Raw genomic sequence first — 25,487 nt, forward strand, 5'->3', positions numbered from 1 at the left:
TGAGCTCTGTAAAGTTTCCTTTGGCTTGTATTTTCCCAATTATTTCCTCCAAAATAAAGCCACCACTCAAGAATGATAGCTCTTTTCATGGAAGAAATAACCATTCCTCACGTTTTGCATATATTAGATCCATAATTGTTATTTTAAGAATCCAAGGCTATAAAGAAGTCAATTTGGGGGGAACACAAAACAAATTACTCCACAAATTGCCATGAACACTGCATTTTGCTTGACACTGATGGTGGTAATCCCACTTTTTAAAAGCAAGCAGTAGTAGTAATACTATAGAAATCACCCTTATAAATAAAAATCCCAATTATGTGTGGGCAAATGAAAACAACTGATAGAAATCTGAGACGAAAAAATCCAATTAAGGAAAAAAGATAACGTCCTAAGGAAAAAAGCAAATAAAAATTAAACGAGAAAAGAAAATTACAGCAATGGAAAGAAAAGACCACTTAAGGATTATAAAAGTTATATTTATTCACGATGCTACATTTATTGCATTCCCTTAGAAAAATGGAGACTATTTATGTACCCAATTTGCACATATAAAACTTTATACAAGTTATGTGTAGCACATAAAGGCCTCTGGTACAGCTAAAATCCTGACACTACAATTTGGGTAATCCTGCTTCAGGGTCTGCAGTTTATCAAGTCTGTCCACAGAAAATAAAAACTGAAACTACAGTCAGTCTTGCTGCTCACACTTAGAAATTATTTTAAATATAATAAAATAAAACATTCAATTACTCTAAAACCCAAAAAAGTAAACTGGAAGGGGATATATTTTACCAGTTTCATTTTAACAGTATGACAAATTCACACCTTATTTTGGCTGGGTCTTTTTAAAAAAAAAAAATCACCTTAGTTTTGACATTATTTCTAAGCTGTGGCTGCTTCAGAAGGTAATTTGTCAAAAATATTTACCGAACAATTAAAAAAAGTAATAATAATATTCCTTTTACAAAATGGTACAACAACACCTTAAGGAACCAGAAAATACTAAATGTCTTTGGCTATATAACTAAAAGGCCATTCTTCCAAACAGAATAGGGCATATTCACCTCAGAACCAACTACAGAAACAGAAAGCATAACAGAAATATGCATAGAATTTAATGAGAATTTGTCTTGCCTTTTTTTCTCATTCTACCCATATAATAAGCAAGGAGAATGCAATACATAATCTTCCCAGATGAGACTCAATAGCACTACAAAGATACCCAAACTTCTGCAAAGGCAAAGTGAATTAAAACAATTACACAACTAAGTGAAGACTGAAGGGACAAATGTTATTTGCAATTTTCTGTTTTTTAACTTGTTTGCTTCTTTTTAAGCCTTACAAGTGTAGAAATTATAGCTGATAAACAAAAGTCACAAGCCTCACAAATGGAACTATAATATAAAAATAAATCAAATGAAACATTTATTAATAAATGAAGCCTATTTTATTATTTCAAGTGTTAATGATAAAAAATTTTCAGCACAGCTGTTGCATTTAAAAAAGTGAAACTACATACTATGTTTCTAGCTTGGTAAACAGATGAACCTGATGTCTTTGAATGACATAACAATTGAGCATTGTACAGTACATCTTATGAAGACCCGTAAATTAAAGAACTACTGGTTTAAAGTTAGTGATTATGAAACAAATATGTATTCATAGTTTCAGCTTCTTTTTTCTTCCTCGGCCATCAGGTGCTCCATCCATTTTACGTTTCTGGGTCTACAAACAAACAGAAGGATTATCTTCATCACAAGAGTAATATTAACATGAAATACAGTGGAAGACTCATGACAGCAATTTATTAATAACTGCCACTTAGTAACAGGTATTACTTTTCTTAACCAGAATAACCTTAATTCTCCAAATAATCTTATCTACATATTTTACTAACATAAATACCTTAATGCTAATAATGAAGTAAATGAGTAATTCACAATTAGCAATAGTAAATCAATACACCAAACAAATGTATAACGTGCCCTCTCATCAAAAGAAAGCAGTAATGAGAAATACTTTGTGAGTATACTAGACTTTCCTGATACGTTCACTTACGCATGACTATATAAATTATTAGATAACAGAATTAGATAACATTATTAGATGACTTTTTTCTTATAATTCTTGCCTTCACATTGCTAAGATATCATTGGTACAATAAATCAAAGTTTAGAAGTGAACAGTAAAGGTTGTAAAGGCCACTGCCTTCCTAATATTTCTTTACATATTCTAAAATTATAATGTGTACTCTCAACATCAAGTGTAGGCTCTTGCCATTCACAAGACAGACCTTCCCATATTCTCACAAATCCCCATACTGTGAACTACCATAACATGATTTTCCCCACACAATGCAATCAAGTTTAATTTATACTTTTAAAGCAATCCAAGGCCATACTACTTACCAAAAAAAAAACAAAAACAAAACTAACACATCAGTGATAGCCAAGTAATGTTCAAATTCTTGAAAAAAGTTAAGTTCCCCAAGAAAATATTTACATTTTCATGAGTACTTACTGAAGGTTTTGGTCCTCTTTTCTTTTTCTCTGCCTTCTCCTTTTCTTCTAGTTCCATGTTTTCTCTTTCAATCAAGGTAATTAAAGTGTTACACCTCCTCTGGAGCTCCTGAGTTACAAACATAAATTTACATGGTAAACTTGTAGTCTCCATCCATAAGTTTTCATGATTACAATTTCAAAACCAAAGGTATGTTTTAACAGTGTAATATCACTTATATACCCCCAATAGACAAAATTTTAAAAAGCAAAAGGAACTGGTAATTTTCATACACAATCCATGCTAGGAGGATAAAAAAAGGTATCTGTAAACTTTTCACTTCATTATTTAAGGCCATACTGTTGTGTATTTTTCATAAATCCTTCCTTCACTTAGGAACTGAAGCAGTGAAAATGAACATCTCTTAATATATGCAATTCTGCTACATAGTGTCTATGCCTGAAAACTCGTCTACCTCCAAAACTTAAAATTAACAGCACATATTTGAGGTCAAAATCACTAAAACTTAATAAGAGGTATATATAATCTTTCCCTTAAACGCATTACCACTAGAATTGTGGTAGACGGTGTATCACCTGCCGTCTTTCCCAGTTCGGGAAAAATAGTCATAGAAATCTATGATGAGTTTTACCTCATCTCTCCTTAGCAATCTACACAGGCTCCAGAAAGGATTTTAAATTATAGTGTAGAAATAGTAAATACCCCTTAAGAAAACAGGAGTCCATTTGTATCATTGCTGGCTACCTACTGAGTAAAATTGTTTTTTTTCTCTCCTTGTCGTGACATTCTACACAAATGGTCACGATAAAATCATTTAAAAATATTATCGTATAGGACAAAACCATATAAGGTTTGGAAATATTTGCAATAGTATAGAGAGAGAAGGTAGTACACTGCATCAAAGTTCTTTATTCCCTTTAACAGGTACACTGAGATACACATGCCAGAATGTGTTACAGATGTACTACGGCATGAATCTTCTTGGCTCTTAGAGAAGGATTATGCCTCAACTGTTTATCACAAGGGGCCATACGCATATTATCATTTTGTATGTGTGCCTTAACATGAAACACATTAGGAAATAACACGCAGTTTTAGACCACGGTATTGTACCAGTAAATCAATGTGACACTGCATCTTGTTTCACTCACCACAAAATCAGTTATTAATTATATAAATTGTTCCTACTTTAAAAGACGTAATATAGAGCTTATAGCAACTGAATGTGTCTCCTCTAACTATATATTTATAATGCATTTATAGTGCAACATTTCCCAAACTAGGGTTTCACAAAACAGTAGCCTCCATTGATGTTTACTGAAAAAAACCCCTTCAGTGGTCACATTTAAAGACTAAACACTATCCTCCATCTTGAAGAGTGACAATGTATTTTAAATATACTGAGGTAAATCCTACTATAAAGTTGTTTAAACTTTGCTATCCTAGTACACCTCAAAATTAAGACTACAGAATTGTTTTGGCATTATCATCATCCTGAAGAACACAAGATGAAGCTAAAAACTCAAAGGTGGTAACATACAGTAAGTCAGACAGAGAAAAAGACATATCATATGATATATGCGAAATCTAAAAAAACACGATACAAACGAACTTATTTACAAAACAGAGACTCAAAGGCTTAGGGAACGAACTTATGGTTACCGGGGGGGAAGCGGGTGTATTAGGGAGTATGTGAGGGAAGTATATTAGAGAGTTTGGGATTGACATGTACACACTGCTGTATTTAAAATGGATAACCAACAAGGACCCACTGTATAGCACAGGGAACTCTGCTCAATATTATGTAACAACCTAAATGGGAAAAGAATCTGAAAAAGAACAGATATATGTATAACTGAATCACTTTGCTATTATACACTTGAAACTAACACAACATTGTTAATAAACTATACTCTAATATCAAATAAAAAGTTAAAAAAATACATAAGAGAAGAGCAATTCATCAAAGCTAAACTTTTCTGAATTCTAATTTCAGGTCATTACAAATGGAACTTGCTGATCAGAAACAGGTTGATATTGGGAATAAAAACAAAACCTAGGATTAAATCAGTATAGTGTTTTACTACATGAAGCTTTTTTTAAATAACTCAAACTCAGCATTCTGATGGGCAGATGCGTGAGTACAAGTCCTTTCTTTATAGAAATGTGTTCATTTATAAAACCAAAAGTCAAATTTTAAATTGTGATCATGACATTCAGAAGTTAAAACTGATGGTGACATTTCCTCCTACTTAGAACCTGATTAAAATTCACATAAAAAAATTAGTCCTATCATATATAGTGATGTTAAAAGATGTGCTATTAAACAATAGAAAAAATAAACTTTGTAAGTTACTTATGACATTAGGTTTTTAACTGTGGATGTGAACTGTTTCTTAAGGAACTGATTTAAACTGTAATACAAACAATATTGTAACAAAAATTTACTTCAAAGATACAGCTGAACCACAGTTTTCTCTTAATAAAATTTAAAAAGTTACCTTAAAGAATATTAAATAACCTACTTCCTTTGAACTGTCAGAGGAAGTTTAATTCTACATTACAGAAAAAGGCCCCCAGTACTCACCATTGCAGTTCTGGACTTTAGAAACCAGTCAAATCTGAACTGAGGAGAGTTGCGAATACACTGTCGCAATTCATCATAAACATTTTCTTTGTCAAATCCAAGCTTGTGAAGCATACAGATCAGAAAACGATCCTCTTCTTCAGTGTAGTTTTTTCCTTTGTTAGTACCATAAGATATTCTCAGCTGATGAAAAGGTGCTTTGTACCGTCCAATCTATGAAAATCAGATTTTATATTATATAAAATACAAATCCTATATAATCTATGTTTCAAACTCGGCTTTAGTAAAGTTAGCTATAAATGTTGTATTTCATATCAACTTTCTAGCCAAAGTCGGTTACATTGTAATCTTTGTTCTGAAACAACTTCAGTCTTTATTATTTTAAAAAGAAATACAGACTCAGACTTTCTGGTACACCACACAGCAAAGAGCCAATCATAGTGACTCTGACCCAGATATATCAACTGAAATACTGAGGTAAATTCTGTTGAGAACACCTATAATGTTTGAATGCTGTCCTTTGAAAAAAAATTTTATATCATCATTTCTTTTCCTTTTTAAAAGTTACTTTAAACTCTCATATTACTGAGAGGAGTTATTTTACTATCATATTTATTAATATTCAAAGTACCTTCGTGTCAAGTGCTTTTTTGATACTAATTCTTCTTTGAATTCTTGCCTCTCCCCTTTCAATCTGAGCCATAATCTTCTCTATGTCCTGCAGCTCATTGCATCTTTCCCAGAACACAGCTGTAGGAATAAGAGTTGGGCAGATAAGATAGGTGGGGGAAGGGCAGAAAGATAAATAACTTCTTGTTGTAAGTGCTCTATTTTACTTGCTAAGGATTAAGAAATGTTTCCATTTTCCCCACATCTAACACTAGTAAGTCACGTAATTATTTCTCAGTTTCCTTAACTATGAAGAAACCAGGAAGATAAGCTGGATGATTATAGGAAGTATCCCCCAATTCTTAGCTGTGTCTATTCTGAAGCTCTGGGCGGACCACCAGAGCTACACCCACCTGACAATCTGACTGGCTCCAGGAGCACAGAGAAACACGTAACACTTGAAAACTTATGAAAGACAATGAAATAAAAATGAAGGCAGAATTATTCAGTGACCTATTCTTGTTTTCTTGGCTACAGCTAGTGAACGGGGGTAAAAAAAAAACAACTAACAATGCCATTTTAAAGAAGGGGAGATTTTCCAATTCAATTTTTAAAAAACACAAAACAAAACAAGGCACTAGGGCTTCCCTGGTGGCGCAGTGGTTAAAATTCCACCTGCCAATGCAGGGGACACGGGTTCGAGCCCTGGTCTGGGAAGATCCCACAGGCCGCGGAGTAACTAAGCCCGTGCACCACAACTACTGAGCCTGCGCTCTAGAGCCCGGGAGCCACGACTACTGAGCCCACGTGCCACAACTACTGAAGCCCACACACCTAGAGCCTGTGCTCCACAACCAGAGAAGCCACCGCAATGAGAAGCCTGCGCACCACAACGAAGAGTAGCCCCTGCTCACCACAACTAGAGGAAGCCCGCACGTGGCAACGAAGACCCAACGCAGCCAAAAATAAATAAATAAAATTTATTAAAAAAAAAAACAACAAGGCACTAAGTTGTGGTGAAATTAAGCTTATCAAAACAGTATTCAGAGTAAGAAAATCTGAACTTTCCAACAGCTCTCCAGAAGCCTGAGAACATTCTTATACCTATTAAAATAATAGGAGAATTACCTGAGTATTCAATGACTTCTTCTGGAGTTTTTCCTTCTACTTCTCTTGCTATATTTTCAATATCATCACGACCCCACTTCTCATTGGCTTTGATAAACTGGTTAAAATCTCTCTTATTCCAATTGGTAAATCCCTTCAAAGCAATGGAAACAAAACATATAATCACAGCACACTGAACTTGGGAGAAAAGCTATTAAACTTTACCAATGCTGCTGAGTATTATAGAAAATTTTCAGTTGCTCCAAGTTTTCTTTTTAAGTTAAGTGCTTTTAAAGTAGTAGATTTTCATGTACATAGATGAGCACTTTTAGCAATACACCATATATTGCTTAGATAGCCAAGCAATTGAAGCTGAGCGGGAGAATAAAGAATGCTGCACAAAAAGGTGACATTTTCACTGAGCTTTCAAAGAGTAGAAGTTTGCCAGGAGGAATGAACATAGACTAAAGGGAAAAGATATAAACCAAGTGGGAAAACAGAAGAAAAATAAGGCTTTAAAGGTAGGTTAAGGCCAGATTCTGAAAGACCTTGATTGAAACTTAAAGGATGTTAAAAAAGTATGGAGCAGAGATTTGTCATTGAGAATTATAATTTAGTAGCAACGTAGAAGATTCACAGGAAAGGGAAGATGGGAGTGCTGGAAGAATGGTGATCAAAAGGATACCCATTCTACCAAGGCTGGTGCAAATCCATAATCTTCTCTACCACCTCAACAACTAATGACAATCAAAATGTAGCAAACACCATATGCCCATGCTTTATGATCACCAATTATTCCATTTTTGAAATCAAAAAAATGTACCTCCTTTATATATTCCAACACAGCCTAAGACAGCACCTTACAAAATAATGTTACTAAATTCTGTGTTGATTGAAGGCTATACCTGTGTTAGAAGCTTCTCTTTTTCCTCTAATTCTTCATCATTAAGGGGTTCAGCTTCATCAATTTTAAGCTGTTCTTCTTTTTGTGCCTGTGCTGCATTTGGTAGGTCAGGATTTCGAGGCACCTAAAAATATTTTTTTTTTTCCTATGTCATCAGTCAGTATATTTTAGGAAGTATGCAATCAACTAAACTCTTAACCAAGTACATGACATTTCACAAATTTTTCACAATTTTTAATCCAGCCATGAAAGAAAACATATTGATATTCTGCATTTATTAAGTTAAAAACAAACCAGATTAGGGACTTCCCTGGTGGCCAAGTGGGTAGGACTCCACGCTCCCAACGCAGGGGGCCCGGGTTCGATCCCTGGTCAGGGAACTAGATCCCGCATGCATGCCGCAACTAAGAAGTGCACATGCTGCAACTAAAGATCCCACACGCTGCAACTAAGACCCGGCGCAGACAAATAAATAAATAAATATTTTAAAAAACAAAACAAAAAAACAGGTTAGTTACGAACAAAGTGTTACTTCTTCTACCTTGTACCCAATCGTTTTTCTGTAATATAGAATTTCTTTTTCCAATAATTCAAATAGACGTGGAGGAAAGAACTGGAAATCCTGAACATTAGGTTGTTTTGGAGGTCGAGGAGCCTAAAAACAAAAAGTATTCTTCATAAGAAAGCAACTATTTTGCTTTAAATCTATTTATAACCTTTTTTCATTCTATAAAATCATGACAGCCAATTCTCCAAGCAACTGAATGCATCTTCCACTAAAACTGAACAAACATTAATCAAATTTTAAATGCTTACATTCCAAATTAATCTTTAGAAAACTTTTAACAAAAGCTGAAGGAGGTGTACTGTAAGAAACCATAAAATCTAATTCTCAATCTGATTTTATCTCAAGAGTATAAGAAGAAAAATGATTTACAGTTCCAATATTTTTAGACATTTGTGCTCTGTCAACTCACCTTGGGTGCTTTAGGTTCACTGACACGAAGAGCTTCCCTGAAATAGGCATCAACAGCATAGTTGGCTTTTCTTTCTCGTTTAGGTGGTTCAATCCACTCTGTGAATGCAATCTAGCACATGGGAAACAATTCAGATCACCAACTTTATTATATAGTCGCAAATCCTACATGAATGCAACTCCGACTATGTACATCACTACGACTGCTGTTTATAAATGCAAAGATATTCATAAAATTCTAGACTATAAGCTCTATGAGGCTAGGGACTATGCAATTAACACACAGGAGGTCTAGTGAAGAGCATAGGCATTCAGTAAGTATTTCCTGACCAAATGAATACTAGGTGAAAAACAATGCTATAGAAGGTTTAGAACCCCAATTAGGAGAGAAATGTAGGTATATATTTAGCCTAGAAAAAATTCAGAGGATGTACATGCCTAAATATTAAAAGGGAAAGCATCAGGTAGAATTTTTTTTTCTTCTACCCTGTAGGTATTTTCTAATTTCACTATATAACAGCAAGTATTACTTATGAAATAAGAAGTTATTCCCTTTAATTATTACCAGCCAATTCTGCTGTTTAAAAAAAAAAAAGTCTAATAAGGTTGTGACGATTTTTTGGGGCAAGCTTTAGTTTTCAAATATCCCAAATTACTATAATCACCCCACACAACATCGTGCACTTTAACAGTATACATGAACTTTGTAAACATTTCACTTTACCAACTGAAAATGCGGCATTAAGTTTAACACAAAAATGAAAATAATTTAGTTGTGAGTAAACAGAAATGACTGCTGTTTGAGACAAGGCATTACACCTAACACTTAAATTCCAAGTTTCAAGTAAAATATTAAGTCTTCAAGTAACCAAAATCTCTTTCTAAATTACCTTTTGTTTTTCTCTATAATCTTCTCCTTCAAAGTTATAAACACTCGACTCCGTATCCATTGTAAAGTTTCTAAGTGAGCTTTCACCCATCTTGGAGAGCTTTTCATTCATCTCTGCAGTCTAGGAAACAAAAGAAACATTCTATTAGGTGGAGAATTTAAAAAGCATTGAGAACTATAGTCAAAATAAATTAGGCTTTATACTACATAAAAACTTCTTTCTGTGGAAGTCAGATTACCGATAACTCACATAACCATTTCCTCAAACAGCTCTGGTTTAAAATATTTTACATATTAAATATATCTTTTAATCTGCATCTCACCTTCTTTGCACCTCTTTCCAAAATACCATCAATATCCTCATCAGTAATCTCGCTTTCCTTTGAAGCAAATACATGTGTTGCCCCATGCCTTATCATTTGAAGCATTTCATCTTTCCCAATTTTGTTCAGATTCTGATCCACAAGTCTTCCTGAAAAAAAGGTTTTATTGTGTAATGTTAATCAAACAAACTTTAGTTTACTGGATATTTGGAATTTTAAATGTTAGATGTAATACCACATAATTTTGCCTCAAACGTCAATCATTTCTGTTTATTCTCATCTGATAATTTTCATTTTTATATAAAATACCAAATTCTAATCTGTAAACTGAAATATTTCTAAACTTTACATATTACATAATGAAGCCTACCGAATGCCACTTCAATAAAATATATTCTTGTACAGTGAGAATGACAGTAACTTGGGATATCTGAAAATCAAAATTATTACCATAACTTTTTTAAGTATCAAAAGGTGAGAGCATTATAAACGCAGTAAGTTTCTGATACGCAGAAACTGATTAGTATTATTACTAATGCTCCCAAATCAGCTTGTTCTACTTACAAAAGTGAAGTATAAAAACCTTCATATTGCCAAACTTCAAGAGCCACTCACATATACTTCTTCTATTTTAATTTTTCTACTTCAACCAACTTATAATGAGTAGGTAAAGATACAGGCTGTTTTCTGGGACCTTACATACTTGTATCATGGTTTTGGATCCCTAATAGAATGCACCATCAAATATTTGTGACTTTCAAAGTTAGAATATATCCACAGAACATGTTTCTTGAAAGCTATCTCACTGCTATCAAAATGCTCTTAAGCTTACAGAAATTACTTCCCTGTGGACTGGGAGGGAACTTTTCAGACATAAAGTACTTCTGTATATTCTCATATTTTTAGTTATACCCCTTAGTCCACAAAACAGTTAACACAGAGGCATATGCACCCAAGGCTTATTTGACTAATATGTCTATAAATGGGATTAACAAAGCTACTAGCACAAAATTTTGCTCCAAAAGTTGCCTTAGTAAATATAAAAAAATACCCCAAAAACATTAAGTCAAAAGACTCAAAAAGCTTTTCTAAGCTGACTGTAGAAGAATTTGTACTTTTTTAATCTTCAAAAAAAAAAATAAAAGGGTTTCAGAGATGAAAATAATTGAGAACAAGAACCACAAGGCAGATGTATTTCTAAAAGCATGGATGAATGTGAGGGGGAATAAAAAACTAGCCATTACATCACTCATAAGAAACCTGTTTGGCAGGCCCCAGAAGTCCCCAGAGACTTTCCTAATTAAACACTGCACTGTAATAGTTTATATAGCTCTTGATGCCCTGGATGAGTCACCTCCTAGCTGTGTAAATGGTAAATAAGTGACTTGCTTCTACCTCTGATGCCAACCTCCAGCTGGCATGAAGACTAAAGAAGATAATATTCAGTATTTAAATATTTAGCACATGGCTTGGTACAAAGTAAGCTCACTATGTTAAGCAATTATTAACAAAAACAACTAATAATAAAGCAATCATGTATTGTCTTTTTTTTTAACATCTTTATTGGAGTATAACTGCTTTACAATGGTGTGTTTTTCTGCTTTTTAACAAAGTGAATCAGTTATACATATGTTCCCATATCTCCTCCCTCTTGTGCCTCCCTCCCTCCCACCCTCCCTATCCCACCCCTCTAGGTGGTCACAAACCACCGAGCTGATCTCCCTGTGCTATGCGGCTGCTTCCCACTAGCTATCTATTTTACGTTTGGTAGTGTATATATGTCCATGCCACTCTCTCACTTTGTCACAGCTTACCCTTCCCCCTCCCCATATCCTCAAGTCTATTCTCTAGTAGGTCTGTCTTTATTCCCGTCTTACCCCTAGGTTCTTCATGACCTTTTTTTTTTTTTTTTTAAATTCCATATATATGTGTTAGCATACCGTATTTGTTTTTCTCTTTCTGACTTTATGTATACAGACACGTGGCTAACTCTATGGTTGGCATTAAGGGATAACAAAGAAATGTAACATTCCCTTCCTTACAAGGAAATTAGAGACTGGTTGACAAAACCAAGACACACAAATGTAATAATCAGTGGATAATACAACAGTTTACCTCTTAGCTTTAGAGACAGATAAAATGCATTTGGTCATGACACAATTTGGGAAGGAAGGAAACCAACGTGGGCTCAAGGTTACTGAGGGTTTGTTTTGGTTTTTACATTTTACACATCCCATCACTAACTCTATTTTAAGCTTCATGAAAATATAAATGTCTTCCTTGAAAGCTGATCTGGCATGAGAACTTGAAGTTCCCTTCAGTTAATCCAAAATAAAATCCCACTTTCACCATCTAGTCCTATTTACATAAATGTTTATTCTGTGTCTTGCTCTCACCAAATTATAAAGTCCTTGAAAGTAAGAACACTGGTTGGTTTCAGTCACCACTGTATTCTCAGCACTAAGAACAGTGCCTGACATCTGCTGGTGCTCAATAAATCGTTGTGGATTAGAAAAAAGAATTCTGAGTTTTATTGTTATCTCTTCAGTTTCCCCAGAGTAGTCAATTGAGTGTTAGTACATGTAAATCACTCATCACACCTCTATTTAATATGTACCACACTGAATGCTGGGTATTTTTATATACATGATCCCCTTTAGTCCTTAAAAATCTCTGTATCCCTATTTAACACATGAAGAAGAGGCTCAGATAGTGTAAAAGAATTGCTAACCAGCTGAGTCAATATTCAATTTTCAACCTTCCTGAGCCCAAACCCATCCTCTTAACAAAACTGAAGCTTACTTTAGTCTGGAATATAAATATTGTTGCCTGGTAGCTTGATTTAATATATGTTTAACAACAAGAATATCCTAAAAAAAAATCCAGGAAAAAAGTGTTACAAATTCAACCTGGTAAATTTTTAAAGTCCTAAGGCTCACCTTGTTGGATGACTATTGAATCCAGTCTGAGTTTCATCTCAGCACGTTCCACTATTCTTTCTTCTACAGTGTTATCCGTTATGAAGCGGAACACTCTGACTGTCTTGGTTTGTCCAATTCTATGGGCTCGATCCTAGAAAAATAACCAGGTTACTTTGAATCCAATTGAAAATTCACATAAATAACATTTGAATGTGTACACTGAGAAACAAAATGAAAATATTCTCAAGTACAAAATGGTTTGAAAAATACGAAACAAAACAACTATAACAGATTCATATTCCATTAACATTTCTTAAATTCTCAGTTTCAATCAAATTAACTGGTTATCTCACAAGAAAATCTTTTAGGAGGTATAGAACACGTCATAGTTGCTGAATCTGTGAGAAACTACTGTATTAATTTGTCTAGGTTATACGGAAATAAAATATACATAATGTCTCCAGACAAGACAGACACAATTATAATCTTCAAGTCTGATGATAAAAGTTTTTTAAAAATCTTTTTTTCTTAGGTTTAAATTCGAAATGTTTTTCTACCTAAATCAAATCTAAATTTTCATTGCAATTAGGGGAAAAAGTGACATGAATAAACAATCTCCACAAACAATATAAAAATCCTAGGGGCTTCCCTGGTGGCGCCAATGCAGGGGACACAGGTTCGTGCCCCGGTCTGGGAAGATCCCACATGCCGCAGAGCGGCTGGGCCCGTGAGCCATGGCCGCTGAGCCTGTGCGTCCGGAGCCGCAACGGGAGAGGCCACAACAGTGAAAGGCCCGCGTACCGGGAAAAAAAAAAAAAAAATCCTAGTCTTTAAATAGCACCCAATTAACTACATATAAGTAATCAAATTAACTTGAATTCCATTTTCTGTTTAACTTCTGGTAAGTTCACAAAACACATCTTACAAAGCACCCCTACTTCTAATTGATCAATTTCCCCAGCCACCATTACAAACAGTCACAGGATGAAAGTGGCCAACACCAAAGATGTAAATACCACAGGTCAAATTATTAGCAATATCAAACTTTAGAACTTTTAAGTTTTCATATTAATCTATAGCCCATAAATTTTCTCAACATAAGAATGACCAGAGACTGTCATACGGAGTGAAGTAAGTCAGAAAGAGGAAAACAAATATCGTATATTAACACATGTATGTGGAACCTAGAAAAATGGTACAGATGAGCCGGTTTGCAGGGCAGAAGTTGAGACACAGATGTAGAGAACAAATGTATGGACACCAAGCGGGGGAAACCATGGTGGGGTGGTGCTGTGATGAATTGGGCGATTGGGATTGACATGTATACACTGATGTATATAAAACGGATGACTGATAAGAATCTGCAGTATAAAAAAACAAACAAAACACCTAATACTAAACTTTCTTTGGGTTATTTGTATGGAAATATGTTAACATAAATGTTTCAGACATTACATGAAATTTCTAAAAATCTTATATGTTCTGGTGTAATGTTATAAGTCATAATTCTAGTTATTACTTTAAAATGTATATCTCAGAAATAACTAAAAAAAAAGAATGATCCTCTTGGGACTTCCCTGGTGGCACAGTGGTTAAGAATCCACCTGCCAATGTAGGGGACACAGGTTCAAGCCCTGGTCCGGGAAGATCCCACATGCCACGGAGCAACTAAGCCCGTGTGCCACAACTACTGAGCCTGCGCTCTAAAGCCGGCGAGCCGCAACTACTGAGCCCACACACCTCAACTACTGAAGCCCACACGCCTAGAGCCTGATCTCCTCAACAAAGACAAGCCACCGCAATGAGAAGCGCGCGCACCGCAACGAAGAGCAGCCCCTGTTCGCCACAACTAGAGAAAGCCCGCACACGGCAAGAAAGACCCAACACAGCCAAAAATAAATAATAAAATGAAATTAATTAAAAAACGAAACAAACGAATGATCCTCTTGATCTGGCCAAGATAGTCCCACACATGGGCCTAAAATTTTACACATCTAATGTGGCAGGCAGGTTAGTAGCTCCCCAAACCCACTACCCCTTCCTCCTAGGACACAACTATACTATCATTTACCAACTCCCTTGCAGTAAGTTATGCTATGTGATTGAGTGCTGGCTAATGAATGTGGGGTCACTTTCAGTTCTGCCCCATAAAAAATTTCCTGGGCAATTCTCAGCTTTCTCTCCTCCCCTTTCTACCAACAGGATGCAGATATAATAGGACTCTAAGGTCCTAAGATATGGCAAAGATGGAAATACCCCGATTTAGATGGAAGATCACCAGCAAAATACCCTCACTATACTATGAGGTCAGAGAAAATACAATTCTGCGGGATTAAGTCACTGACATTTGTAGACTGTTTATCAGTTTACTTTAAAACGTCTGTTAGGCACAGAATATATTTGTTATCTCTTACCATAGCCTGAAGATCTACTTGGGGATTCCAATCCGAGTCATACAAAATTACTACATCAGCAGTAGCAAGATTGATGCCAAGACCACCAGCACGTGTGCTTAACATGAAAACAAACTTTGTGCTGTTTGGTTCATTGTATGCATTGATGGACTCCTATAGACACAAAATAAATGTCAGAAAATTATTTTATCTGATAATTTTTTTATCTCCCCTCCCCAGATTTTACTCACTTGTCTCTCATCATGGGGTGTCTGCCCATCCAATCTACAGTAGTCATAATTTCTCCACATGCAATAATCTTCCAAAATATCCAATACCCTCGTCATCTGACTGAAGATTAGTACTCGTGAACCTGTCAGCAAACATTAACAGCCCATTATCAGAAGCTTCAAAAGTAAAAAGAAAAAAAAAATTATTTAAGGCTAACCAAAACCAAGACTAACCAATTACTCCTTAATTCCAGGTTACGTAGTTAGTTACAAGAAAAAAACTGTACATTATTTATTATCCAAGTTAGTCACTCCCCACATTGTTCCCATCAATGCACAAATAGAAAAGGGTAGTATTTACACAACACACTGAAGGAAAGTGTTTCTGTAAACAGAAAAGGGTATTTACCTCTGGCCTGGGAGGTCTTGCCATCCCAAAGCCTGAGAGAATCACTATCTTTTTATCCCACATACTTAAAAATAACCCTCCACCACAACTCCTCCCTGTGCACAGCCCGACACATCTCTGAACACACACCCAACACCCTGCTCTCATTCTAGTTCTCAAGACCCAATCCAGATGGAAGGACCATAAATATGCGCCTCACATCTAGACCATCACCCTTCACTTATGCCGTGACTCAAATTATCCAACTGCGTTTCTTCAGCCAGCTGCACACCACCTTCAGTAGGACGTACGAAGACAAAGGGATCCTTTTAAAAAATAATGATTACAAAACTATCTTCTCTTAGAAGCTGAGGCTGATAATCTGCTCTTGTCCACCCTCCCACATCCTAAATGCATACAGATGTTCAGTAGTCTAGCAAGTTCCTGCCACTCCTCTCCATGTATTCAATTTCTTCAATTACTAAACTTTTAAGGAAAACTATTTATTTATTTATCTATTTATCTATCTATATTTATTTATTTATTTAGCAACAGGGTCCCGGTTTACTCTGCCTTGGAAGGGTGGTCCTGAGAGTGGCAGGTGCCACCCTGTCCTGGGAGGCGGGAGGGCCTGAGGGCCGGTTAAGGCCAGTGGCAGGAGAAGTGGGGGATACTGCCCCTAGAATGCAGTGAGGCCAGGCTGAGGCCCAAGGAAAGCATTTTAGAAAATATATTTTTAAAAAAGGTATAAAAAGAAAAAAGTAAACCAATTCACTGGCAACTCTTACAATGTTTTCAACAGTCAATATGCTAGAGGAAATTCACCTACTGGTACAATTTTCATTCTTACCAAATTTACAGAGAAACACAAATGGAGAAACTTTAAATCTGACTGTATACTTCGTATTACAGAATGAATAATTTGTCTATGAAATGCCTTGATGTCTGGGATTTGGTTCAAAACGTTCTCGGAGATGGAAAGTAGGTACGATGTAGATGAAAACAAGTTTTGCCATGAATTTATAATTGTTGAAGCTGGCTTCCTACTAAATTCTCTCTACATTCTTGTAATTTAAATACATCTGTACACATACTCATTTTCATATTAAAAGCCAATGTGTTACATATAAAACCGCTTTGGGTCCGTGCACATGTCATTTAATTAAATTAAAAATCCACACAAACAGCTAAGAAAAAATACCATGAACACAACACCACTGTCTACCAAAGGCTCTGGGAACTACATATGGGTGAGAAGAGCATTCTTGGCATTTTATAACAAAAAGTTGACATTTCTAGGAAAGCATATATAAAATAAGAAAGAACTCTCCCCCAAATCCAGGGAGTGTGGCGACCCTAACTACTGATCACTTTCTAAAAGATTTAAGGCTTAAAATAGGAGGGCGGGGGGGTGGGGGGAAGCTCAGATAATGGACGGAAGTTTTTAAATGTCCCACACTTCAACTTTAGAAAGTGCCAGAGTAGTCATTTCATAGGGTAGGATGGCTCCTTCATTTTAACATCAGAATCTTAAGACAGTTTCCATTACTTCTCCATTTGATACCAGTAACGTAAGTACCTTGTTCTTTTAATTTAGGGAGCAGTTTGTCTAACACCACCATTTTGCCACTGTTGGTAACTAGATGCATGTCCGTCGTGTAAGGTGGACCAGGTTCAGCTCCGTCAAAGAGATATGGGTGGTTACAGCATTTCCTTAACTGCATCAGGATGTTCAGTAGCCTCATTTTGTCCATCTTCCCTGCAGAGTTTAGTATATCTATATCCTTCATTAATATACGAGTATACCTAGTGAGAAGAAAAACATTTTAAGAGGGCTCAAATGTTCCTGGGACGAGTCTCTGCCACTTTACATCCTCAATCCCATCTCAACCCAAAACACCTGTTAGAAACAACCCATCAACTTCTAAGGTGTAGTTAGGAGTCTATCACCTATAACCTCTTCCTTCTGTTTCTCTTTATTCCCCCCAGTGTTCTAATGTGTACCATTAATGCTTTGGGCCTTGAGGCCCGAAAGAGTAAATTCGTCTCCTTGGGATGCATTGAAATGAAACAGTATGATACAACATTTTTAAGTAATAAAGCAAAACTTAAAAGACCAGTTTTAAACATAATTTTTTTGTGTGTATGTGGTACGTGGGGCTCTCACTGTTGTGGCCTCTCCCGTTGCGGAGCACAGGCTCCCGACACGCAGGCCCAGCAGCCATGGCTCACGGGCCCAGCCGCTCCGCAGCATGTGGGATCTTCCCGGACCGGGGCACGAACCCGTGTCCCCTGCATCGGCAGGCGGACTCTCAACCACTGCGCCACCAGGGAAGCCCTAAACATAATTTTAATTCATAGTCTTTTCCAACAGAAGAGTGCCACTATTCCATTATAATTCAACGTAGCTAATGTAGCATTTGGGTAAGAACATTAAGTGCTAAGGAGGGAGAAAGAATCATGAGAGCATAAAGCATATGATGATGATAAAATGAATACAATGTGATTTAAATATAAGTGAAAGTGTACAGGCTGGGGGAAGAGAAGGGATCAGTTAAGCTAAGGCTGGATTATGAAAAGCCTTGACTGTATACACTAAGAAGTTAGACATTATTCTAAAGGAAAGAGCAATCTGTCCAAATACCAAATATTCAGCACCTTGAACCCACTGAGCAAAATAACATAAACAATGAAAGCAATCCATGCTTAACAACTCGAATTATGGGGCACGAAATACTCAAGGCACCCACAATTCTGACTGATATAAAGTTCCTCAATGTGACTATAACTAAAAAAGATTTGTCTTCCCTCAGCATTGACTCACGTCTTAATTCTGTATTTTAGAACTAGATAAGACAAGCCTAACCCTAACACCTTTCAAAATTTTTGAAGACATTTAGGATGGCCTATCTTCTACACTGGTCATCTCTTTACCAGATAACATCCCCATTTCTTTGCCTTACATCCCTTCTGTCCTTTTACCAACAACTGCAGACCCTTGCAAATACTTATCAATATAAAGTATGAAACAATATACTTGAGATGTGTTCTCTCCTGGTTATACCACAGTGGCTATTTATTCCCCTCCTCTGAACACTACACTTAAGTCAGCAGTTTCCAGCCTTTTAGATTTCAGATACCCATAAAACTTTTAAAAAAAGACAAAAAGAGGAGGAAATGAAAATTAAAACCACAGTGAGGATTGGTTCAAGCTGGCGGAGTACAGGATGTGCTCTCACTCCCTCTTGCAAGAGCGCCAGAATCACAACTAACTGCTGATCAACGACAGGAAGACACTGGAACTCACCAAAAGATACCCCACATCCAAAGACAAAGGAGAAGCCACAATGAGACAGTAGGTGGGGCGCAATCACAATAAAATCAAATCCCATAACTGCTGGGTGGTGACTCACAGGCTGGAGAACACTTATACCACAGAAGTCCACCCACTGGAGTGAAGGCTCTGAGCCCCAGGTCAGGCTTCCCAACCTGGGGGTCCAGCAACGGGAGCAGGAATTCCTAGAGAATCAGACTTTGAAGGCTACTGGGATTTGATTGCAGGACTTCCACAGGACTGGGGGAAACAGAGACTCCACTCTTGGAGGGCACGCACAAAGTAGTGTGTGCATCGGGACCCAGGGGAAGGAGCAGTGACCCCATAGGAGACTGAACCAGACCTACCTGCTAGTGTTGGAGGGTCTCCTGCAGACGCAGGGGGTGGCTGTGTTTCACTGTGAGGACAAGGACACTGGCAGCAGAAATTTTGGGAAGTACTCTTTGACGCGAGCCCTCCCAGTGTCCGCCATTAGCCCCACCAAAGAGCCTGGGTAGACTCTAGTGTTGGCTCACCTCAGACCAAACAACCAACAGGGAGGGAACCCAGCCCCACCCATCAGCAGTCAAGCAGATTAAAGTTTTACTGAGCTCTGCCCATCAGAGCAACACCCAGCTCTACCCATCACCAGTCCCTCCCATCAAGAAACTTGCTCAAGCCTCTTAGATAGCCTCATCCACCAGAGGGCAGACAGCAGAAGCAAGAAGAACTACAAGCCTGTGGAACAAAAACCACATTCACAGAAAGACAGACAAGATGAAAAGGCAGAGGGCTATGTATATGTACCAGATGAAGCAACAAGATAAAACTCCAGAAAAACCACCAAACAAAGTAGAGATAGGAAACCTTCCAGAAAAAGAATTCAGAATAATGAGAGTGAAGGTGATCCAGGACCTCGGAAAAAGAATGGAGGCAAAGATCGAGAAGATGCAAGAAATGTTCAACAAAGACCTAGGAGAATTAAAGAACAAACAAACAGAGATGAACAATACAGTAACTGAAATGAAAACTACACTAGAAGGAATCAATAGCAGAATAACTGAGGCAGAAGAACAGATAAGTGACCTGAAAGACAGAATGGTGGAATTCACTGCTGTGGAACAGAATGAAGAAAAAAGAATGAAAAGAAATGAAGACAGCCCAAGAGACCTCTGGGACAACATTAAACGTAACTGACATTCACATTATAGCGGTCCCAGAAGGAGAACAGAGAGAAAAGACCAGAGAAAATATCTGAAGAGATTATAGTCGGAAACTTCCCTAACATGGGAAAGGAAATGGCCACCCAAATCCAGGAAGCGCAGAGAGTTCTATACAGCATGAACCCAGGGAGAAACACACCGAGACACATAGTAACCAAAGTGGCAAAAATTAAATACAAAGAAAAATGATTGAAAGCAGCAAGGGAAAAACGACAACATACAAGGGAACTCCCATAAAGTTAACCAGCTGATTTCTACTAGAAACTCTACAAGCCAGAAGGGAATGGCATGACATATTTAAAGTGATGAAAAGGAAGAACCTAAAACCAAGAGTACTCTACCCAGCAAGGATCTCATTCAGATTCAATGGAGAAATCAAAAGCTTTACAGACAAGCAAAAGATAAGAGAATTCAGCACCACCAAACCAGCTCTACAATAAATGCTAAAGGAACTTCTCTAAGTGGGAAACACAAAGAGAAGAAAAGGACCTACAAAAACAAACCTAAAACAATTAAGAAAATGGTAATAGGAACATACATATCGATAATTACCTTAAACGTGAACGGATTAAATGCTCCAACCAAAAGACACAGGCTCGCAGAATGGATACAAAAACAAGACCCATATGTATGCTGTCTATAAGAGACCCACTTCAGACCTAGGGACACATACAGACTGAAAGTGAGGGGATGGAAAAAGATATTCCATGCAAATGGAAATCAAAAGAAAGCGAGAAGCAATACTCATTTCAGATAAAACAGACTTTAAAATAAAGAATGTTGCATGAGACAAGGAAGGACATTACATAATGATCAATTCAAGGGACTGATCAATCCAAGGGATCAATCCAAGAAGAAGATATAACAATTATAAACATATATACTCCTAACACAGGAGCACCTCAATACATAAGGCAACTGCTAACAGCTATAAAAGAGGAAATCGACAGTAACACAGTAATAGTGAGGGGACTTTAACACCTCACTTACACCAATGGACAGATCATCCAAACAGAAAATTACTAAGGAAACACAAGCTTTAAATGACACAGCGGACCAGACAGATTTAATTGATATTTATAGGACATTCCATCCAAAAGCAGCAGATTACACTTTTTTCTCAAGTGCGCATGGAACATTCTCCAGGATATATCACATCTTGGGTCACAAATCAAGCCTCAATAAATTTAAGAAAATTGAAATCATATCAAGCATCTTTTCTGACCACAACGCTATGAGATTAGAAATCAATTACAGGGAAAAAAACGTAAAAAACACAAACACATGGAGGCTAAACAATATGTTACTAAATAACCAAGAGATCACTGAAGAAATCGAAGAGGAAATTAAAAAATACCTAGAGACAAATGACAATGAAAACACGACAATCCAAAACCTATGGGACGCAGCAAAAGCAGTTCTAAGAGGGAAGTTTATAGCAATAGAAGCCTACCTCAAGAAACAAGAGAAGCCTCAAATAAACAATCTAACCTTACACCTAAAGGAACTAGAGAAAGAAGAACAACAAAACCCAAAGTTAGTAGAAGGAAAGAAATCATAAAGATGAGAGCAGAAATAAATGAAATAGAAACAAAGAAAACAATAGCAAAGATCAATAAAACTAAAAGCTGGTTCTTTGAGAAGATAAACAAAATTGATAAACCATTAGCCAGACTCATCAAGAAAAAGAGGGAGAGGACTCAAATCAATAAAATTAGAAATGGAAAAGGAGAAGATACAACAGACACCGCAGAAATATAAAGCACCCTAAGAGACTACTACAAGCAACTCTATGCCAATAAAACGGACAATCTGGAAGAAATGGACAAATTCTTAGAAAGGTATAACCTTCCAAGACTGAACCAGGAAGAAATAGAAAATATGAACAGACCAATCACAAGTAATGAAATTGAAACTGTGATTAAAAATCTTCCAACAAACAAAAGTCCAGGACCAGATGGCTTCACAGGTGAATTCTATCAAACATTTAGAGAAGAGCTAACACCCATCCTTCTCAAACTCTTCCAAAAAACTGCAGAGGAAGGAACACTCCCAAACTCATTCTATGAGGCCACCATCACCCTGATACCAAAACCAGACAAAGATACTACAAAAAAAGAAAATTACAGACCAATATCACTGATGAATATAGATGCAAAAATCCTCAACAAAATACTAGCAAACAGAATCCAACAACACATTAAAAGGATCATACACCATGATCAAGTGGGATTTATCCCAGGGATGCAAGGATTCTTCAATATACGCAAATCAATCAATGTGATACACCATATTAATAAACTGAATAAAAACCATATGATCATCTCAATAGATGCAGAAAAAGCTTCTGACAAAATTCAACACCTATTTATGATAAAAACTCTCCAGAAAGTGGGCATAGAGGGAACCTACCTCAACATAATAAAGGCCATATATGACAAACCCACAGCAAACATCATTCTCAATGGTGAAAAACTGAAAGCATTTCTTTTAAGATCAGGAACAAGACAAGGATGTCCACTCTCACCACTATTATTCAACATAGTTTTGGAAGTCCTAGCCATGGCAATCAGAGAAGAAAAAGAAATAAAAGGACTCCAAATTGGAAAAGAAGTACTAAAATTGTCACTGTTTGCAGATGACATGATAATAGAGAATCCTAAAGATGCCACCAGAAAACTACTAGAGCTAATCAATGAATTTGGTAAAGTAGCAAGATACAAAAATAATGCACAGAAACCTCTTGCATTCCGATACACTAATGATGAAAAATCTGAAAGAGAAATTAAGGAAACACTCCCATTTACCATTGCAACAAAAAGAATAAAATACCTAGGAATAAACCTACCTAGGGAGACAAAAGACCTGTATGCAGAAAACTATAAGACACTGATGAAAGAAATTAAAGATGATACAAACAGATGGAGAGATATACCATGTTCCTGGATTGGAAGAATCAACACTGTGAAAACGACTATACTACCCAAACAATCTACCGATTCAACGCAATCCCTATCAAATTACCAGTGGCATTTTTTACAGAACTAGAACAAAAAAATCTTAGAATTTGTATGGAGACACAAAAGACCCCGAATAGCCAAAGCAGTCTTGAGGAAAAAAAGCAGAGCTGGAAGAATCAGGCTCCCTGACTTCAGACTATAATACAAAGCTACAGTAATCAAGACAATATGTTACTGGCTCAAAAACAGAGATAAAGATCAATGGAACAGAATAGAAAGCCCAGAGGTAAACCCACACACCTATGGTCAACTAATCTATGACAAAGGAGGCAAGCATGTACAATGGAGAAAAGACAGTCTCTTCAATAACTGATGCTGGGAAAAGTGGAAAGCTACATGTAAAAGAATGAAATCAGAACACTCCCTCTCAGTATCAAAAAAACAAATCCAAAAACGGGCAGAAGACCTAGATAGACATTTCTCCAAAGAAGACATACAGATGGCCAATAAGTACATGAAAAGCTGCTCAACATCACTAAATGTTAGAGAAATGCAAATCAAAAGTAAAATGAGGTATCACCTCACACCAGTTAGAATGGGCATCATCAAAAAATCTACAAACAACAAATGCTGGAGAGGGTGTGGAGAAAGAGGAACCCTCTTGCACTGTTGGTGGGAATGTAAATGATACAGCCCCTATGGAGAACAGTACAGAGGTTCCTTAAAAAACTCAAAACAGAATTACCATATGACCCAGCAATCCCACTACTGGGCGTATACCCAGAGATAACCATAATTCAAAAGGACACACACACCCCAATGTTCATTGCAGCACTATTTACAATAGCCAGGTCATGAAGGCAACCTAAATGCCCAGCACCAGACGAATGGATAAAGAAGATGTAGTACATATATACAATGGAATATTACTCAGTCATAAAAAGGAACGAAATTGGGTCATTTGTAGAGATGTGGATGAATCTAGAGACTGTCGTACACAGTGAAGTCAGTCAGAAAGAGGAAAAACAAATATCGTATATTAACGCGTATATGTGGAACCTAGAAAAATGGTACAGATATACCGGTTTGCAGGGCAGAAACTGAGACACAGATGTAGAGAACAAATGTATGGACACCAAGGGGGGAAAGCCGCAGGGGGGTGGTGGTGGTGCTGTGATGAATTGGGAGATTAGGATTGACTTGTATACACTGATGTGTATAAAATTGATGACTAATAAGAACCTGCTGTATAAAAAAATAAAATTCAAAAAAAAAGAAAAGAAGAAAAAGATAATAAAAACTTACAAGGTTTTCAACTTTTTTGGTAAGTCCTATTCAAGTATTGTAAAAGTAGCTACCATGTGTCATCACCATAATTTCACAAAAGGACATTTTATCCTGCCTAAAATAAAACATCAACTCAGAACGGAGTCTTTTAAATTAAATAAACGTAGCTTTCTGCGATAAGAGAAAGCACTTAAGTTTTCTCATACCTCTACAATCTCCAACTTCATCAGGGACTAACACTAGCCCACGGGCCAGTATTTATGAACCACCAGGTTAACCACATGTCTCACATCTGTGCCACCACAGCTTCTTTTATAGAAACCCAAGCAGCAGGCTTTAAATGCATCCCTGTTAAATGCCAAGTTTAATTTTTGAATTCATAAACCTCCCAACTTGATTCCTTCATCTAATAAAGGCTTTGCATCACAAATTTGATTAGCAAGTCCTAATCAAATTATACGACTGGGAAACTCTTTAGGCTGAGTTCAATCCAGCAAACAGAATTCCTTGACAACACAAGTTAGGAAAATAAAATACAAATGAAAGTTAGTACAGGATCAAGAGTGATTTCAAAAACGTCTCAGTACACATACCATTCCCTTTGCATTTTGCTGAGACCCACATAGATTTTTACTTCCTTCTTTGGAGGCAAACTCTTTTCAACATCAGCCTTAATTCGACGAAGGAGGAATGGACGCAAAACCTTAAAAGAGCAAAAAGAAATGCAGATGACCTTATCTGTAATATAAGTATTATTTCAGGATCTCAAAAGTGTCTATTAAATACAAAGAAATAAATGTATCTTCTTGGACATCAAATTATTCTTAGGACTTCTTCCTTCCAAATATATAGCT

General features: G+C 36.6%; 1 protein-coding gene across 2 annotated transcripts in view; it reads right to left on the bottom strand.

The window, feature by feature from the left end:
- Window positions 1–463: 463 nt before the first annotated feature.
- The window catches only part of SMARCA5 (SNF2 related chromatin remodeling ATPase 5), a 46,065-nt gene continuing 21,041 nt past the window's right edge, over window positions 464–25,487 (bottom strand). For both annotated transcript variants that reach the window (XM_024736076.1, XM_024736077.1), the window contains 15 exons: window positions 25,227–25,336; window positions 17,430–17,656; window positions 15,484–15,605; window positions 15,254–15,406; window positions 12,858–12,990; window positions 9,919–10,067; window positions 9,597–9,716; window positions 8,708–8,818; window positions 8,272–8,385; window positions 7,732–7,854; window positions 6,848–6,980; window positions 5,742–5,860; window positions 5,111–5,323; window positions 2,524–2,631; window positions 464–1,728 (listed from right to left, as the gene is read on the bottom strand). In XM_024736076.1, the coding sequence (XP_024591844.1) occupies window positions 1,663–1,728; window positions 2,524–2,631; window positions 5,111–5,323; window positions 5,742–5,860; window positions 6,848–6,980; window positions 7,732–7,854; window positions 8,272–8,385; window positions 8,708–8,818; window positions 9,597–9,716; window positions 9,919–10,067; window positions 12,858–12,990; window positions 15,254–15,406; window positions 15,484–15,605; window positions 17,430–17,656; window positions 25,227–25,336 (2,001 nt within the window). In that variant the 3' untranslated portion in view covers window positions 464–1,662. The remainder of the gene's footprint in view (window positions 1,729–2,523; window positions 2,632–5,110; window positions 5,324–5,741; window positions 5,861–6,847; window positions 6,981–7,731; window positions 7,855–8,271; window positions 8,386–8,707; window positions 8,819–9,596; window positions 9,717–9,918; window positions 10,068–12,857; window positions 12,991–15,253; window positions 15,407–15,483; window positions 15,606–17,429; window positions 17,657–25,226; window positions 25,337–25,487) is intronic.

Source organism: Neophocaena asiaeorientalis, unplaced genomic scaffold, assembly GCF_003031525.2.
Source record: "Neophocaena asiaeorientalis asiaeorientalis breed wild unplaced genomic scaffold, Neophocaena_asiaeorientalis_V1.1 scaffold7, whole genome shotgun sequence".
In the NCBI taxonomy this organism is placed as follows: Eukaryota; Metazoa; Chordata; class Mammalia; order Artiodactyla; family Phocoenidae; genus Neophocaena; species Neophocaena asiaeorientalis.